The sequence below is a fragment of the Mytilus trossulus genome, chromosome 6 (assembly GCF_036588685.1).
Source record: "Mytilus trossulus isolate FHL-02 chromosome 6, PNRI_Mtr1.1.1.hap1, whole genome shotgun sequence".
Taxonomy (NCBI): Eukaryota; Metazoa; Mollusca; class Bivalvia; order Mytilida; family Mytilidae; genus Mytilus; species Mytilus trossulus.
Genome location: NC_086378.1, coordinates 15,899,990 through 15,918,018, shown reverse-complemented (window position 1 = coordinate 15,918,018; position 18,029 = coordinate 15,899,990). Strand labels below are relative to the sequence as shown.

At 30.8% G+C, this 18,029-nt stretch overlaps 1 protein-coding gene across 1 annotated transcript in view; it reads left to right on the top strand.

Moving 5' to 3' along the window:
- LOC134722350 (hemicentin-1-like) overlaps positions 1-13,367 on the top strand; it is a 76,091-nt gene extending 62,724 nt beyond the window's left edge. The window contains exons 15-23 of the mRNA XM_063585965.1: positions 336-647; positions 2,904-3,029; positions 5,474-5,504; positions 5,901-5,977; positions 7,896-7,920; positions 8,885-8,958; positions 10,248-10,272; positions 10,876-10,948; positions 13,156-13,367. Of these exons, the coding sequence (XP_063442035.1) occupies positions 336-647; positions 2,904-3,029; positions 5,474-5,504; positions 5,901-5,977; positions 7,896-7,920; positions 8,885-8,958; positions 10,248-10,272; positions 10,876-10,942 (737 nt within the window). The 3' untranslated portion in view covers positions 10,943-10,948; positions 13,156-13,367. The remainder of the gene's footprint in view (positions 1-335; positions 648-2,903; positions 3,030-5,473; positions 5,505-5,900; positions 5,978-7,895; positions 7,921-8,884; positions 8,959-10,247; positions 10,273-10,875; positions 10,949-13,155) is intronic.
- The last annotated feature ends 4,662 nt before the right edge of the window (positions 13,368-18,029 follow it).

The following is an 18,029-nucleotide window of genomic DNA, read 5'->3' as shown; positions in this document are numbered from 1 at the left end:
ACGAGAGACGACACTCGATCTTATTGATAATCCTCGTTTTCACGAGAAAGAAAAGGAATTATTCCTGACTATATCTAGGGTTCGAAATGATTTTTAGTTGGGTGATACATCAAAACATACACAATTATGTTGGTAACACATCAACAAAGGCAATTTTATATTGATTTGATAAGTGATTACAAATGCAGTCTCATAGATTCTGAAATGGAATACAATTGAAGCAAATGAAACTGAATTAGTTACAAAAACCCTATTATTTATCCCGTTAACACTGTGCTATTTGCAATTATAGTTAACCAAGTGTTTCAAATATGTAAGGCGTTTTCTTTATTCAGTTAAACCTTTTCTTGACCAAACCAGACCACATTCTCCACCTTATGTTAGTGCAGCCGAAAACAACTCTCTTCACTTACAACTAACAGTTAATGCTAACCCGACACCAACTATAGAATGGAAATTCAGAACACAGGTGGACTGGGATTCATGTAATTTTATAACAATAGTCTCTAACACAACAACTAATAGGTTCCTTACTTCATCATCCGTTCTGATTGATGATGAACAAAGCAAAATCTTCGGCGAGTATACTTTTTCAGCTAATAATACAGTTGGATTCCTATTTCGCAGATTTGTTGTCATGAAAGAGGGTGAGTTTGATTTCAAAATTTCTAAAACTTATTTCACTAATAGCATAGCAATTTGAAATCATATAGTGATTTTAAATTTATTACAAATGCAGTGAATCCATGACCTTGACGATTAGTCTATCTAATTTGCAAGTGCCTTTTTTATTTCATATCTAAAAACAATAAAAACAACTTATATAACAATATAGTATGACAAGTTATAGGTGAAAGGATTTATGCATATTTCGTGTGTTTAGTTACTTTCTGCTTCTGCGTTTGCATTTGCGTAAACACTGTCAAATATAAATATATTATAAAAGTATAATTACATTAGATGTATGTTTCATTATAATACGTTATCCTGATTGGCTAACTAGCAATCTCGGGAGATTCCTTAATCAATTGCATTACACAATGCAACTTTTTATTCATGATGACACGAGGTCCCACAATAGTGTGCACAGGTAAATGAAATAAAAACTTGATATAAGGCGTGTTTTCATGATCATATAGGTAAAAATGTAATTATAAGTATTGAATGCTTTTTTTGGTAATTTTATAGGGTTGTAAAAGCGTTGACCGTGGCACATTTTTAGTATGAAGCGCTTCTTACTTCATACGAAATGTACTTTGGTCAACACTTTTACACCCCAATAAGTTTACAAAAAAGAGCATTCAATTCTTAATTATTACATTTTGTAAGTAATCGCACGTGTTCTATGTTTCCGTTTAGTCACAAGTTAACGCGCATTTATTAATATGTCACACGTATACTTTTGACATGCACTAAAATTATGAAACAATACTTTAAATATAAGCATTTGGACTTGTATATGACTGTTTCTTTTATATTTCTGAAGGTAAATTAACAACCCCTAAAATGATTTTCATTGTTATCGTAATTCTCAAAATTTCAAACTTGTATTACAAAAGTTCTACATTAGTATCACTGAACTTGTTTTCCTTAATTTTGAAGGCCTTCTTCATTTTGTTTGTATGAAATTATTGAATACAAACGAAAAAAATAGTTTTCTGAAATGTATCCGCTAGTAAACGCTGAAACGCTATATGTGAACAAATGTTGTATCTATGGTTTTCATTCTGTATGAACTATGTTATCGGTTACGCACCAAGAAAAGATACAGACTACATAAAGTTATATATAGAAAAGAAATCAAATCTTATTATTTCAATTAAATATTATGTCATTGCAAGTTTGACATTGGAAAATGTTCAATGATTATTTTCATATACTTCACATACTCATTAGAAAATGAATAGAAATATCCCTTATCATTGAGCTATGTATATATTACGAGTTAATATTCTTTGACAATGAACTGGTTTAGACAGTGTCGAAAATCATTGAGCGGTGATGGCAAACATAATTGATGCATCACAGATTTGTTTCGAACATAATTGCCATAGTCAAGGCGTGGTTTACAGATTAACTTAGGTTTTTTGTGGATTTTAAACTAATTATATATTACATAGATTTATCTGATAAGTTTAATAGCCGATTAGAGCATAAAATACATTATCGATATTCAAAGCATGAAAGGGGCACTAGCTACAAGATGTTTTAAAAATCTAATATCTTTTTGTTTTGCACAATCGCTAATGAAATGCAAATAGTGAAATAATAATTAGCTTTTATTAGCCAGTATGGTTCAATTTTGTCAAAATAAGCTAAAATACACTGATTATGAATTATTCACTTGTAAGTGAATAATTCGACCTCTTGAATCCGTATTAATATAGATTTCAATTCAATCTCTTAGCTTGAGATGGATTACACGTAAATTACATGTATCAAGTTATTTGAAGGAAAAGAATGTCAACATTGAAAGTGAAACAAAGATAAATCATTGGATTGCCTGATTCGATAAAAAAAATCATTCTAATATAGGTAAAAATGATGATAAACATTAACTGTTCATCTATAATATGAAATTGAATAGACCTAGAATAATCTAACAGCACAAGTTTCCTTAATCTATTTATATCGATATATATGTATTCATCGCTAATATGGTCATTGCATGACTTTAGAAGTCAACTCGATAATTAATTAGATGGCTTTAAATAGACTTGAAACGAAGCTACGTATTGTCATGCTCGTGCCCTGTTTATTATTTATTTTTATACTTTTAATAATTTGGATAAATGTTTTACATTGTTATAAATAAAATATGAGTATTTAATTAAAATCGGTTAACATGAATTTGACAACTAGTGTAAGATGATATACTGTATTAATAATCGACATTTTTTTAGCAAATTTAGCCCGAGTGAAATGTCCAATAACGAACGAAAATACTGGGATGTTTTTAGCAGGAATAGTAACCTTGATTGTCGGTTTGATGAGCTTAACGGCAGCAGTAATTTTTGTTGTCAGAAACGGTTAGTTATTCATTTCTCAAAAATATACATCAATCCTCCCGAAGACCTCTTGCCAATGTATACATAGAACAAAGAAACACACAGTTGAATCTCAGTTTAAAAAACGTTCGAGTCAAATGTCAGATCAGGCTAAAATAAGAAACGCAATCGGGTTGTTTGAATAAGAGGGACGAAAGTACCAGAGGAAGAGTCAAACTTAAAGATTGAAAATGAACTAACAACGTCATGGCTGAAACTGTAAAAGACAAACAGATCAATAATAGTACAGAAGACACAACATAGAACACTAAAGACTAAGCAACACGAACCCACAAAAACTGGGGGTAATCTCATGAGCTCCGGAAGCGTAAGTAGATTCTGCTCTATAATGCTACCCGTCATGTTGCTTGTGTTATTACAAATCCGGTAAATAGTCTTATTCGGTAGGTGATATTCGTGAAAAGATTAAGTCTTCATTATATGCAAATCCAGACAATCTCTCCCATTAGGGTATCAGACTATCAACAAATGAATGCGGCGAACATTAAGTATACCCGTATCATGCCAACATACTGGTTTTATAATATGTATGTATCAGTATCGTAACTATATCCTTTCTGAATAGGCCTAGGTCTGTTTGTTTAGCTTTTTAGGTAAACTTCGACATATTTGTGTTTTGTATTTGTTACCATACTATTAGATTTGATGTGAAATATCTGATCGTACGAGACGTCTGCATGCTGATTTATATTTACGAATGACGTCCTTGTACCAATGATAAAAATGAATAAATGTTTTGAACTGTTTTTGATATCGAAAACCCTTGTGTAATAATTTTTCATTAATACAGAGATTCCTTTCGTTTAAATCTCTGGCGTTGATATATACATCAGCGATTCGAACAAGTTGAAAAATATATTGGAACGTCACCATCTAAAAGCGGATAATTTACAATATGAAATGAAAAGTCGACTCATATGTCATAACTTTTGATTTTAAGCTTCCCGTTAAAGATAAATATGTATATATCAATATCAACTGTTGTTAATCACGGAACAAAGGCTTTCATGACTACAGCCATTACTGTTCAAATGAGTTTGTCCTGCTTAAAAATGATAGTTCTGGGAATAATTTAAAGCCACTAACACCCCTTTTGAAATAACAGATTAATTTTCAGATGTATTTTATGCAATCTTAAACTCTATTACGTAATGTATAAGAGAATTTTGATCAGTTTGTAAACGTCATATGTGTATAACAACCTTTTCAAGATTTTTAAAAATATAGTTTAAATAATTGCTTCTAATGTTGCAATAAAAAAACTTTTTGTTTGTGTGTGTTATCGTAACAACAATACGGATTTTGAAAAAAAACAAGACTACATGTATTTATTAAACAAATTAATTCAAAGAAAGAAAGCATAAATATACTATTCAACAAAAGAAACGATAAAAGACTTTTTTTCAAATTAAAGATACAGTTTTCCGTTCATTGGACCAATATTGAAGGTAGTAATACTTAAACATTATGGAAACATAAATCCGTTGGAAAAAAAAAATTATTTTGCTTTCGTGACGTTTTTTCGCAATTTTTTTTTTTTTTACAAAATTAACATAAAACGACAATTCAAAAAAACAGAAGTTGCAACTAATGATGCCAACCTCTAATTTAAAGGTAAAGACAATGTTTGCCATCAATTTGTTTTTAAAAATCATACAGTTTTTTTGTTTATTTGTTAAGAAAAGATTGGTCCCACGAGAAATCGTTCAAATGTATACATTATCAACTGATTTACCATAGACAGTATGTGTAAAGTGATATTCAAAAAGCGGTAACAATCTTAAAACTAATCCGAAAGATTTACTGTGTGTTGTTTTTATATCTAAAGCAATGATTTGAGACAAAAATATTTTTTTTTTTTTGCATTTTTTGAGATTTAAAAAAACACTTTTTCCCCCCAAAAAATGAAAAAAACAATGTTTCAACCCATTAGTTACAACATGAACATAACTTGATTAGCATATTGAATATTTTTAAACCAATTTGAAATTTTATTTAGAACTTCGAAAATTATGTGTCGATTTTTATTCACCATCCCGCAAAACTAATTTGCACCCTATGATCGTTTACACGGAATTTAGATACTTTCCGAAAAGTTTTCATTTTCATTATCACATGTGCATGCATTGCAAATGAAAGTTTTTTTAAATAGTGTATCTCATTTTGTTTTATATTTAATACTTTTTGATCAATTTTATTTCAAAGTCGTGTATCGTTTCTTTTGTTGACTAGTATATAATACCATTTGGCTCTACATTAGTTGTTGTGTTTTCTCAGTATTAGATTGTGAACCGGATTCATAATTAATCATACAGTAAATATTGTTCAATTTCTTTTATCGAAGATTCAAAAATATATTCTAACAGCGAGGTGTAGTTTTATTTCTTATCATTTCTTATTTTAAGGTTTAAAGAACAAAGCGCTGAATTCATCAAAGTATGTATAATCGTAAAACGTAACTTACACGCTCAAACACAATGCACCAATGAGAGACGACAAATGTACATACAAATGTATTGTTTGGTCTCGGGAACATTGCCAACTATCGCTAACGCGTCGCCAGTGAAATCAATTTGCGACCATCAAATCCCCCATTGATGCCGTCGGAGCTTAGAATACAATACAGTTATCTCCTAAATGCACACACAACTTGCGTAGTTGTAAAAATGTTAAATGATAAGTTCATGTAAGTATAATATTTGTGTACAAACAATTTCGCATTGTATTTTCAGGCAAAACATACACGACTACTACTTTCAGATTGTATCATACTTTTAACATGTTTAATCACATAATATATACATATCTATTATGTATATGAAACATTTGTAGATTTGTTGAATACAGTGATATGCAGAGAAGCAATCCTGCATTTACAGATGCATACACAACGTTACAGTCTAATATCGGTATGTACATAATTTTTTTATAATTTATATAAAGACATACCTAGATAAGCGGTGGTATAATGACAAATAAAAATTAATAGTTTTAAGTTAACAGCTGTCGCACTTAAACTCATACAATATTTTCAATTAATAGATTAAAAATTATATACACTGATAGTGTGATGTTGGAGAGTATGGTTGTGTCAAATTCACAAAGAACATCCACAACAACTTAAGCCTGATATTCATTAAACTGGCTAAGTTAAGGTATGTTCAGAACGAATGGAATTTTCTACATTTCTAACGATAAATAATCGTCCCTGAAGGATACATTAATCTGATTCAGTGATATTTAAAATTGTGTTTATTTTTTTTATCTTTTTACATTTTTGTATTTTGAAGTAGACTATGTAACATACTATAACCATATAAACTATCTGGAACAAATCGTTGAACTTATACAAGTGGCCTTCTTATTTGTTTTGACTTTTCAATTTTTCGGGTGCGAGTGCTACCTTGTATCGGCTCTTTTTCGACATGGGTGTCTTTTGGTTGCAAAAAATATGAATCTCTCTTACCACGGGTCAGCAATGTATCGTCTCCTTTCGACGGACTATCATCTTTACTTCAAGACCATACTTGGAAATGGTTCCAAGGGAGAGCAAAATAATTAGTCCATGTAATTGTCTTTTCCGGAGCGGAGATCGAACTTGTGTCAACGTATATTTGTTCCGCCTAACAGAAGTTCCAATGGAAACTTTGGTATAAACATTGTCATTATATGCCGAAAAAAAACTTGTCACGTGTGGCAGTAAAGCGAAGGTAGCGCTCCTTCCTTGACGATAGTATTTTTGGTCTACAAGATATCGACCTATCCTGTGCAGTTGCAATTTGTCGATATATGTTTGTTAGGCTCTAAACTGTTGCCTTATGCACATGAAACCAAGTCATGATGTCCACAACCCTCATTCCGGCATCAACCATTTCAACAGCTTTCTGACGGGCATTCTCGGCGAGGCCTATTTAACGACCAATGCATTTTTTTCAAATGTGTATGTGTTTTCTTACCAATGGTGTGTTTCTGAACGTTAGTGAAAAGGAAATTTTTAATATCGTTTAAAAATGAATCACCTGGAATTACAGGTAAAACTAAGGATTACATCAATGATGTTTAAATATTTTTTTTCCAGAAACAACAACAAAAAAATTTAAAACAAATTTGGCTCAGTGTATGTTGTGTCATATGTAATCTTATTTGTCTGTTTGTTTTTTTTCATTTTTTGGCCATAAAATTGTATGTTTGTTTTCGATCTTTGAGTTTGAATGTCCCTCTAGTATCGTTCGACCCTCTTTTAGTTTAATGAGTTTGATGTCAACAATATCAAATAAGTAAAGATTTTTATTGGCAAAATGTACATCTAAAATAACAAAATTTAATTCTGAAAGTCCATAAGCAACTGTTAAAATTTAAATGAAAAACTGTATAAACATATTCCTTGAAATGCTTTACCTTAACAGACACAGCTTTAAATTATTATTTTAAAAAACACAACAGTTTGAATTGAATTGAATTTATGCGGAAATTACATTCTAAACAATAAGACTTGTATTTTACCATTTACGACTATCACATGTTCATGTCCAATAACTGCTATTTGTTGTTTCCTTCTTCACTAGAATGACTATATGATCGAAATATCATACAAACTAGTTTTGTCCTTCACTCTTTTTGGGAAAAAATATCATTGAACACGAACGCATTCTTATTCTTACACCACTTTTTAGGTACTTAACAGAGATAATCAACCTTTAGCAAACTCTTGTATATGAACTGTCGGACTTCCTTTTGTATTCGATGCAGATAAGTATCTAGCTTTAAATTTTGAGATCATGAGATTCTATAAGTAATTTTATAAATGTTCATATATTTACATTTTAGAATCAACAGTACCTTCAGAGCAAACGTATGTATTGTAAAATTCAATTAGTTACAAACGGATACGACTAAAGCAGCCTCATATTATGACTTTATTCGTGTAATTTTTAAACGACCGAGAACAAATAGTTCGAAACGAGAAATAATAATAGTTTTCCGTTCTTTTAAACTTTTCATTTCTTTATTAACATATTCAAGCACTGTCTGCGTATGAGGTTTATATCTCCGAGTTGATGCGATATTTCAAAGTCTATGTTATTTTTTTATCAAAATGTTCTTAATAGAGGATGCTACTTAGTAGTAGATACTAAAGCCACTTTTTCAGTTAGTCAAGTAGGCATCAAAACTCTTCGATCGGTAGTTTTCGGAACGCCATAGCGAGATGGGTTACCGTAACCAATATCCATCACAGCTCACTATAAACTTTTGTACCAATTACCTTAACAATCTCGTTTTCTTTCCTTTGACTGTGACATCTCCGAATAAGACATTTCTCCGAATTTATACTTACTTTGACCATGAGTAACATGATGATTACCACTATAGTTAATCTGAGTTTGCCTAACTTTTCAGAGCACCTGATGAATAAACTCATAATAGATAACAGGACATTTTGTAATTTTGCGCAAGACACGAATTTCCTATACAAAAGACTATTTAATCTCACTTTATGGAAACGATATAATACTGTAATATTTAAAAACTTGGTATCGAGTTCATTAAAATCAATTAATATTCTTCTCTTGCTATATGGTATTAAACATAACATACACATCTAAGAAAACTACCTCTGAAATCACACACATTGTTATTCCACTTTCTTATTTTTTTCATTGTTTCCGTATTAAAGTGAGAGATTACTATGAGGTTGCTGGTAACACTGACATGTTTCAACTGTTTTATTTTTGTAATGTAATTACACGCATGCGCAAAATATCTGTTTACATGTAATGACATAACTTATACTGTGTAACATTTTTGTATTCTTTCAGTATTAACAATTATGAAGAATGTGGGAGAACTCATGAGGCAAATAGATACAGTTCAGTAGACAAAAAAGATTCTGGTGAGAAAATTGCTCTTTAGGGGCTGCCAAACTTGCTCATGTCAAACGACATTTTTTATGTCACTTTGGCCATATTTTCGCTGGCATAATATCAGTCTAAGAATATCAGTTCAATTGATTACCATCAGCTCATAAGCTATCACATAAGCATTCTAGTTAAATAATAAGAGTTGTCTTTAAATTCCAGATCATTTATATTGTATCCCAATTGTTCTTAATTTAACGTACGAGCAGTAGAATCACAAAATCAAAACTTATACTTACTTCGGTACTGGCATGAAAATACGGATTTTTTGTGTTATTAAAATTTGCTGTTTCAAAGTATTAAACATTATTATAAATTAAGGAATGTATCTTTCTCATGCAAAGCTCTGATTCTTTTCACGAATTTGGCTATACTTTTTGTACCCTTTGGATTATAGCTCTTCATCTTTTATATAAGCTTTGGACTTCAAATATTTTGGCCACGAGCATCACTGAAGAGACATGTTTTGTCGAAATGCGCATCTGGTGCAACAAAATTGGTACCGTTGATTTTATTACTACCACTGGATCGATGCCTCTGCTGGTGGACTATTAATCCCCGAGGGTATCACCAGCCCAGTAGATAGTACTTCGGTACTGGCATGAAAATACGGATTTTTTGTGTTATTAAAATTTGCTGTTTCAAAGTATTAAAAATTATTATAAATTAAGGAATGTATCTCCCTCATGCAAAGCTCTGATTCTTTTCACGAATTTGGCTATATTTTGTGTACCCTTTGGATTATAGCTCTTCATCTTTTATATAAGCTTTGGACTTCAAATATTTTGGCCACGAGCATCACTGAAGAGACATGTTTTGTCGAAATGCGCATCTGGTGCAGCAAAATTGGTACCGTTGATTTTATTACTACCACTGGGTCGATGCCTCTGCTGGTGGACTATTAACTCCCGAGGGTATCACCAGCCCAGTAGCTAGTACTTCGGTACTGGCATGAAAATACGGATTTTTTGTGTTATTAAAATTTGCTGTTTCAAAGTATTAAAAATTATTATAAATTAAGGAATGTATCTCCCTCATGCAAAGCTCTGATTCTTTTCGCGAATTTGGCTATATTTTTTGTACCCTTTGGATTATAGCTCTTCATCTTTTATATAAGCTTTGGACTTCAAATATTTTGGCCACGAGCATCACTGAAGAGACATGTTTTGTCGAAATGCACATCTGGTGCAACAAAATTGGTACCGTTGATTTTATTATAATAAATCGTTCGAAAAAGCACTCTAAATTTCTTCATTTTTTTCAGAACCAAGTCAATATCAGCAGCATGGGTACGTATATTGAATAGTGTTCATTGCGTTTTTGATATTCAGACGCAATATAGATGCGATGATAGATAACTGATAATAAAAAATAAGGACATGCTATTTACACTGTCACAATTCCAATGAAGATTCAGGATTATATTATCCTCTCCGTATAAAAATAAGGGAATTGTTATTGGCAATTTAGTGTTGAAAAAAATAGTAGTAAGGATTTATAGAAATAAACTATATTGTAAAGGAAATGGATAAGGATAGAATTATCAAAACACTAAAATATCGGGAAACCCTCGTTCACAACACGAATAAAACAAACTGCTTAAATTATGGAAACATTATATTGTTTGTCGGGATGATTGGAAAATATTAATTATTAGGTAATATTCGTTTTTATCATATTTATGTTTATTGAACAATGGAATGGATTAAACTCAGGGATTTGGTGATATAATCTCATGTAAACTATATTAATGACCATTTCATTTTTGTTGTTCTTAGTGAATATTTGATCATGAACTTCAATTAAGCTTGAGATTTTTATTTGTATCCAGTTTAAAAATAAAGGAAACATGTTTGCAACAATTTTGTTCCATGTATTTAATTTTCCAACAGTGTTAATACATATGAGGAATGTGGAAAAAGAATTGACGCACATGCTTATGATATTTTAGACAAATGAAGTCAGGTGAGAAATACAAATACTACTATGGTCAATAATAAGTGTGTGTCCTCAAAACATTAAATGCCCGACTATCCAAACTCGTGATTATGAAAAAAAACACATGTAGTGTGTATGAACATCAACATTTTTAACTCATTTCGAGTGTCCATTGTACAAAGAAAATTCGTTTTGTATAACAGTTTTAATGTATCAATAAAATGGATGTAAAACTATGTTTAAAAAAAACAACATCTATATAAAATTAAAAACCAATTGTTCAAAGAACAATTGAAGGTCTTTCCACAAGTAAAGATCTAGTTTATTATCAAAATATTAAAAATCAATCTAAAATGTCAGTTCCTATAACTTTATAATGTATAAATATGAATTTAAAGCAAAGGTCAAAATCTAGAACGTCCTATTAACCTTTGACCTTGACCTCAATTTCAAGGTCATCAACCAAGGACCTCAAACAAAAAGACCCTAGGTCTGTAATATGTATGGTTAATGAGTTATATCACTATAGGCATGATTTTAAATATAAGATGGGCGAAAACTCTCATTTATTGTTTACGCACCCTTCCAACCAAAATTTATAAGTAACAACATGTCGCAACTCACAATTTAGTAAAAAGAATTTGTTGATATCTTTCACGGTTGTTGAAAATAAGAGAAAATAAGCCAAAATCAAAATTTAGAATATGACCTTGACCTTTGACCTTGACCTTATTTTCATTTTTTTGGACCAAGGACCTCAAATCTAAAGACCCTAGGCCTATATCACTGATGCTTTACCAGTAAGAAACACATATCACTTATATCAAATGCATAAGGGGAAATAACTCTCATATGGAGTCTCCGGATAGCTTCGATCCAAATGAATATTCTAATCCTGAAGACGTAACGAGCAATTTGGTAAAATAAATTTGTCGTAATCTTTTACGGTTGCGAAGGAGTAGTGGCCACAAGAATAACAGTGTTTGGGGAGATAACTCTTACAACGTAAAGTATTTTGTTACGCAATTGTAAATTTTTGAAGCGTATAAACTATACGACATCATATTCCAAATATCTAAGCGACATCTTTTGAAATATCAATACTACGCAAGAAAAAAATTTAGGCGGAAGAAAAAAAAAAAAAAAAATAATAATAATAATAATAATAATAATCAGAACAAATTCAATAGGTCTTTCCACGGAAAGGTGGAAAGACCTAACTAGATGTGCAGTTAGTAATTTTTTTTAACAATATTTACTCACAGAGCCGTTTTATGATTGCCAATAATATACATATCAACCGAGGTAAAAATGACGCAATAAAAGCATGTCCCCGTCCGGTCAAAATTGAGAAACAACTTAAACGATAAAAAAATCAAAAGTTTCATTTATAACAATGCTATTAATGAAAGGCAAATAGGATATACATGTTCTTAGTAAACAACAACCATTTATTTACAGCCTCTTGGATATGGCAATCAACAATGAGACGAGGATTAGAAACTTTTGTTAGCCATCATTCTTATGTATGAAGGTCTTGAGCAAAGACTACATGACTAAAATGAAAACCTTAATGTTATGACCAAGCGACTTTCTGAAGAACACTGTTCATCTTCTTAGTTTCGAACGAGTTAAATACACCAATTCGGGGATTGTCAAAATAGCTAGTTGAAAACAAGCATGAGCAATAAAGGCAACAATAGTATACCGCTGTTTCGGAGTCATAAATCGATTGAGAGAAAAAAAAATCGGGTAATACTAAAACCGAGGGGAATATATCAACTATTAGAGAAAAACATCGAAACAACAAAAACACTGCAGTGCAACATTAAACGAACAACAATGCAAGATACATAGAAACGAACTATCAGATAACACTTGCCATATTCCTGACATGGTTAATGACATTTTATGAAACAAATGTGGGTTGATCCGGGTTTTGTGACTAGCTAAACCTCGCACTAAGTGAATTTCAAATAGTATTTAAAAACCCTAGAGACTCAACAAAACACGTGTAGCATACCCTTTCTCGAATACTGGTCGTCTAACGGAATTAAATAATTGTTTGTGTGTGCTTTTATCAAGGAAGAATCAAATATTTTTCATTAACTAATCCCTAGTATAATAAACAATTGGTTTATGCATATCCAGTTCAGTATTTTATATATATTTCTAGCAATTTTTGTATTTAGTCATATATCATATTATATGATGGAAATATTTTATATTTTCAGACCAAGTTGACATCCAAAATATAGTGGTTATATGAAATTTAAAGATTAACTTGTTACATAAATCGAATAGATGTTTATTTCAAAATGTGACACTTTGTATTAAATTCTGGTTCTACTTAACCATGTATGATTTAATTTTATAATATTCAAAATCTCTATGCAACGTGTCGACACTGTGTAACTGCTTTGTCGCAAGAATTAATTTATATCGTTTTTTCTATAAGGCTTGTTTGCCTCTTTACCATTTTTATGTTATGAATTAGTACTAAGTCGTGGTAAGTATTTTAAATTTAAATGTTATGGAGTATCAGTGTACATACGATGACATGCCTTTCTGTGAACTACCGCTTTGAAGATCAAGTTCAGCATGATAGTTGTTATTTGTTATTCATATTTTTTACTGAATATGCCTTTTAGTGTCCACTGGAGGCTAACCAATCACCAAAAACAATCACCGTAAATCATTTTACATGTAGGATTCGTTGCTGAGCTTTCTTTTACTGTTCTCATCTCCGAATCCCTAAAAGAGATTTTTTTCAAGCCCCACAGTATTTCAATAATTACTATATGTCATTGCTTAAATAAGTATGCAGGGCATATTTCAAAACATATTTTATCTTCACGACTTTTAAATGATTTACTTTTCAATACTGCATTGGGAAAGGAGGGGGGGGGGGGGGGGGTATGCAAGTTTACTTTGTGATACAGTATATACTATAATTAGGTATCCAACACATTAGATGATTGTACGTTTAGTTATTATCTAGACCCGTAATGTATGTATATAATAAGACACATATTGGCAGTAATGGTTATGGTGTGTGTGTGTGAGGGGAGAGTTTTCATATCAAAGATCGTTTCTATGATTCTATATCTTTTAGTTTTTACCATTTCACTCTATTCTTTATCCTTTGATCTCTATTATATGTGTCCCGAACATGCGTGACATATTTGCCACTGGACATATGGCAACCGAAATCAATCAACTTGTTCTGTTTATTTCATCATTTCTTTATTATGTTAAAGATAATGTTAAAGATTATAGGTTTGATCCCGCCTCTTATCTATTTTGTGTTTATATATTTGATAACGCATTTTTTTTTAGGGGAATAAGGCAAGGCATAAAAACATATCAATGTGTCGCGGTTTTTTGGGTTTTTTTGTTCTTCGGAAGTGAGCCAAGTTTTCAAGTTTTCAAGTTTTTTATTTCTCAAAGACCCCAACAGGGGTATTTGAACAATAACAAACACTACATAAGTATTCATAATATAACAAATAAAGCATCAAAGTAAACATTATAAACATTCATTAACATATATACATTTGAAAAAGTAATGCATTTAAAGGAAGACAGTAAACTTCAAATGGACATATTAATGGTTGAAACAATATTAGTTTAATTAACAACAGCTAGTACAGCTTTACAAAATTTTGAATTTTTGGAAATACTAAGGCTTATCTACCTCAGGCATAGATTACCTTAGATGTATTTGGCAAAAATTTTAGCAATTTTGGTCCTCAATGCTCTTCAACTTCGTACTTTATTTGGCCTTTTTAACTTTCTTGAACGCGCGTCTGGCGTATATACCAAATTTAGTCCTGGTATATATGATGATATAAAAAAGAAGATGTGGTATGATTGCCAATGAGACAACTATCCACAAAAGACCAAAATGACACAGACATTAACAACTATAGGTCACCGTACGGCCTTCAACAATGAGCAAAGCCCATACCGCATAGTCAGCTATAAAAGGCCCCGATAAGACAATGTAAAACAATTCAAACGAGAAAACTAACGGCCTTATTTATGTAAAAACAATAACGAAAAACAAACATGTAACACATAAGCAAACGACAACCACTGAATTACGGGCTCCTGACTTGTGACAGGCACATACATAAATAATGTGGCGGGGTTAAACATGTTAGCGGGATCCCAATTTTATTATTATTTTCAATTCAGATGTAACTAAATATCATTCTGTTTACCTTAAATGAAGTTTGCTACTCAGTTTCAAAATAAATAACTTTCCTTAAGACTAGTATATATCGATAGGGATTTAATCAAGGAATCAAAAAAGCAACAAACAAATGTAAAGGTCAATGTGCTTGTTTTCGAGGTATTAGCCATTGAAATTTTGGCGGAAAATGTTCTCTCATGAGTTTTCATAGCTATATAATTGACTAGTTGAAGTTCTTAAAAACTATTTAAAATCAAATAAGATTTTATAAGACATTATAATTTGTCATGCAAAAGATTTATAAACAGAAAAATGGGTGTCAATGGGCAAAAATTTTCAAGGCATTCGAATAAATAAAACCAGTGGATTTCGAAAATCTGACAAAAATTCCGAATCATGACAAGCGAACATTCTTAAATTCAGTTTTATCTACAGATAATTTGAATTAAAATGTTAATTATCAAAAATGAACGCATAGATTTTTGATGGTCGTCCAATGGAGCAGGGCAAACAACAATAAGTATATGCGGTATATTTTGTTATAGACTATTTTGTTGTTGTCGTGTTTAAATTATTCTCATGGTATTGTCGGTTTTGAATCATGAATTTTGATTTGGACAGGCGCAATAGAGTCCAGAGGCTTCTGACTTGGATAGGCGCAAACATACGGCGGGTTAAACACGTTTTATGAGATATAATCCCTCCCCCTATACCTCTAGCTTATGTAGAATAAAGAAATACAAATCAATACGCATAGTAAAACTTAGTTGAAAGGGGCAACAGCTATCACATACATATTCATCGTTTCGAATAAATTATCATATTTAATTTTTAATAATGTAAAACATTTATCAAAATTGTAAAAAGTCTAAAATAAACAATATACCGGGCATGGGCTCGAAAATATGTAACTGCGTTTCGTATGTATTCTAGTCTAGATGCAATTTAATTAACTGTCGAGTTGAATTCCAAAACACCTCCGATTGCCATATATCAGCGATACAAATTAAACATAACTATAAATATAATTAGATATCAGACTCTTTCTTTGGATTTTTCTACGTCTGTTTAATTTCAGATTTTAAAAATATATGTTTATCATCGTTCTCACCTGTATAAGATTTTTTTTGTGGATCGAATAAGTCAATCAAACGATTTACCTTTGTTTCATTTTCAATGTCGACATTCTTTCAATTTGAAAAATTTAGAAGGCAAAAAGATGCCTTATCCTTATCTAGATAAGGGTTACATTGAAGTTCACATGAATGCAGATCGAAATATTGCAAGTGAATAAATTATCATCAATTTTTCATAGCTTATTTTGACAAAATTAAGCAATACTGGCTAAAACATGTATGAGATATTATATTATTTCCTTATTTTACTTTAATTATTGATTGAATAAAAAAATCATTATATATATATGTTTATATATCTTATAGTTAGTGCTCCTTTAAAAAAGTCCGATGTCAGAATATACGGTAACAAAAGAAACAGATGGCAAAATGACAATAATACATACGCTAACAAAGGACTACTAGCAGTTACTTACATGCCAGCTCCAGATCTCAATTAAATGATTCAAAGGTTATGTCTATGTTCACCTACCCAATGAAGGACTTTGCAAGAAATAGTTAATATGTTCACAATATGAAAATAATAATACAGTCTTAATGAATAAACCGTTCTTTCCATTTAGAACATACTCACCCCTTCTCGTCCAATGAAAAGTCAGTTTTTCCCCCTCTAATTTGCATAGTACATGGTTTTCCATGAACTATGAAATGCTATTATACATGAATGACTTTTCATTGTCAGTAAATTAAGAAAGTGAACTTTTAATAACTGCACTACCAAGTGTAAAATCCCCTGAGACATTTTCCATGGGACAAGAGTCTACTGAATAAAGATGAAAGAGCAAAAATTTAAATTAAACTTTTCAATTTTGCAAATTTTCATACATTTTATAACGGTACACATTTATAAAAAAAAACAATTGGGTAAGCAAGATTTTTTTCTTTCTATAAAACAATGCCAGACTACTGATATATAAAGCAAAGAATTATTTTCGGAGAAACACCATACATGTAAATTTATCAATATTATCAATAAACGGTATGAATTTAACATGTTTAACGTTGAATGGTCTGAATATAAATATTAATCTAGCGAGTTTTATTTTATAAAAAAAGTCAAATTTTAAAAAGGGGATTTATATAAAACTGTATTGCTTTTTAAGATAACAAAAATGTCAAGATATTAAAGTATTAAATTTTACCTGAAGCGGAAGAAAATTAATTTATCCATTCTGTCCTCACAAACTATGTCCGAGCTTTTTCATTTCATCCATTGAAATGATGATTTAATGTTTTACATTTAGCTCATTAATAAAAAGTGAACTCTTATTAAGGTTTGCATATTACAATGGAAAAGGATAATTTTGTAAGGTCACTCGAAAGTGTAAATATGTTCTTAATTGGTCAGACAATACTTGATCATGTTTTATGAAGATTTAAGCCCTCGGCTTCGACTTGGGCTTAAATCTTCATAAAACACAAGTATAATTGTCTAACCTATAAGTAAAATGATTTTTATTATATTTTTAAGCAAACAATCAATCCCCCATCCCACTGGAATTATATGGTCCACTAATGCTATTCATTTTAATTATGTTTTAACTGAACAGTTTTGAGTTTTGTCTATTGAATAGATAAATAACTTAATTGTTATTTTCATTCTAATCTTTTTTTCAATCAGTAAAGGCAACTTCCTTGAATGTTCACATTACACGTTCTTAATTATATCATGTTTCATGTACACACGTAACCCACACAATGTCTACATGATAATTGAATAACGACTGCATGTATTCAAATCCTGTTTAAACGACAAACAAAATTTAATGGTTGT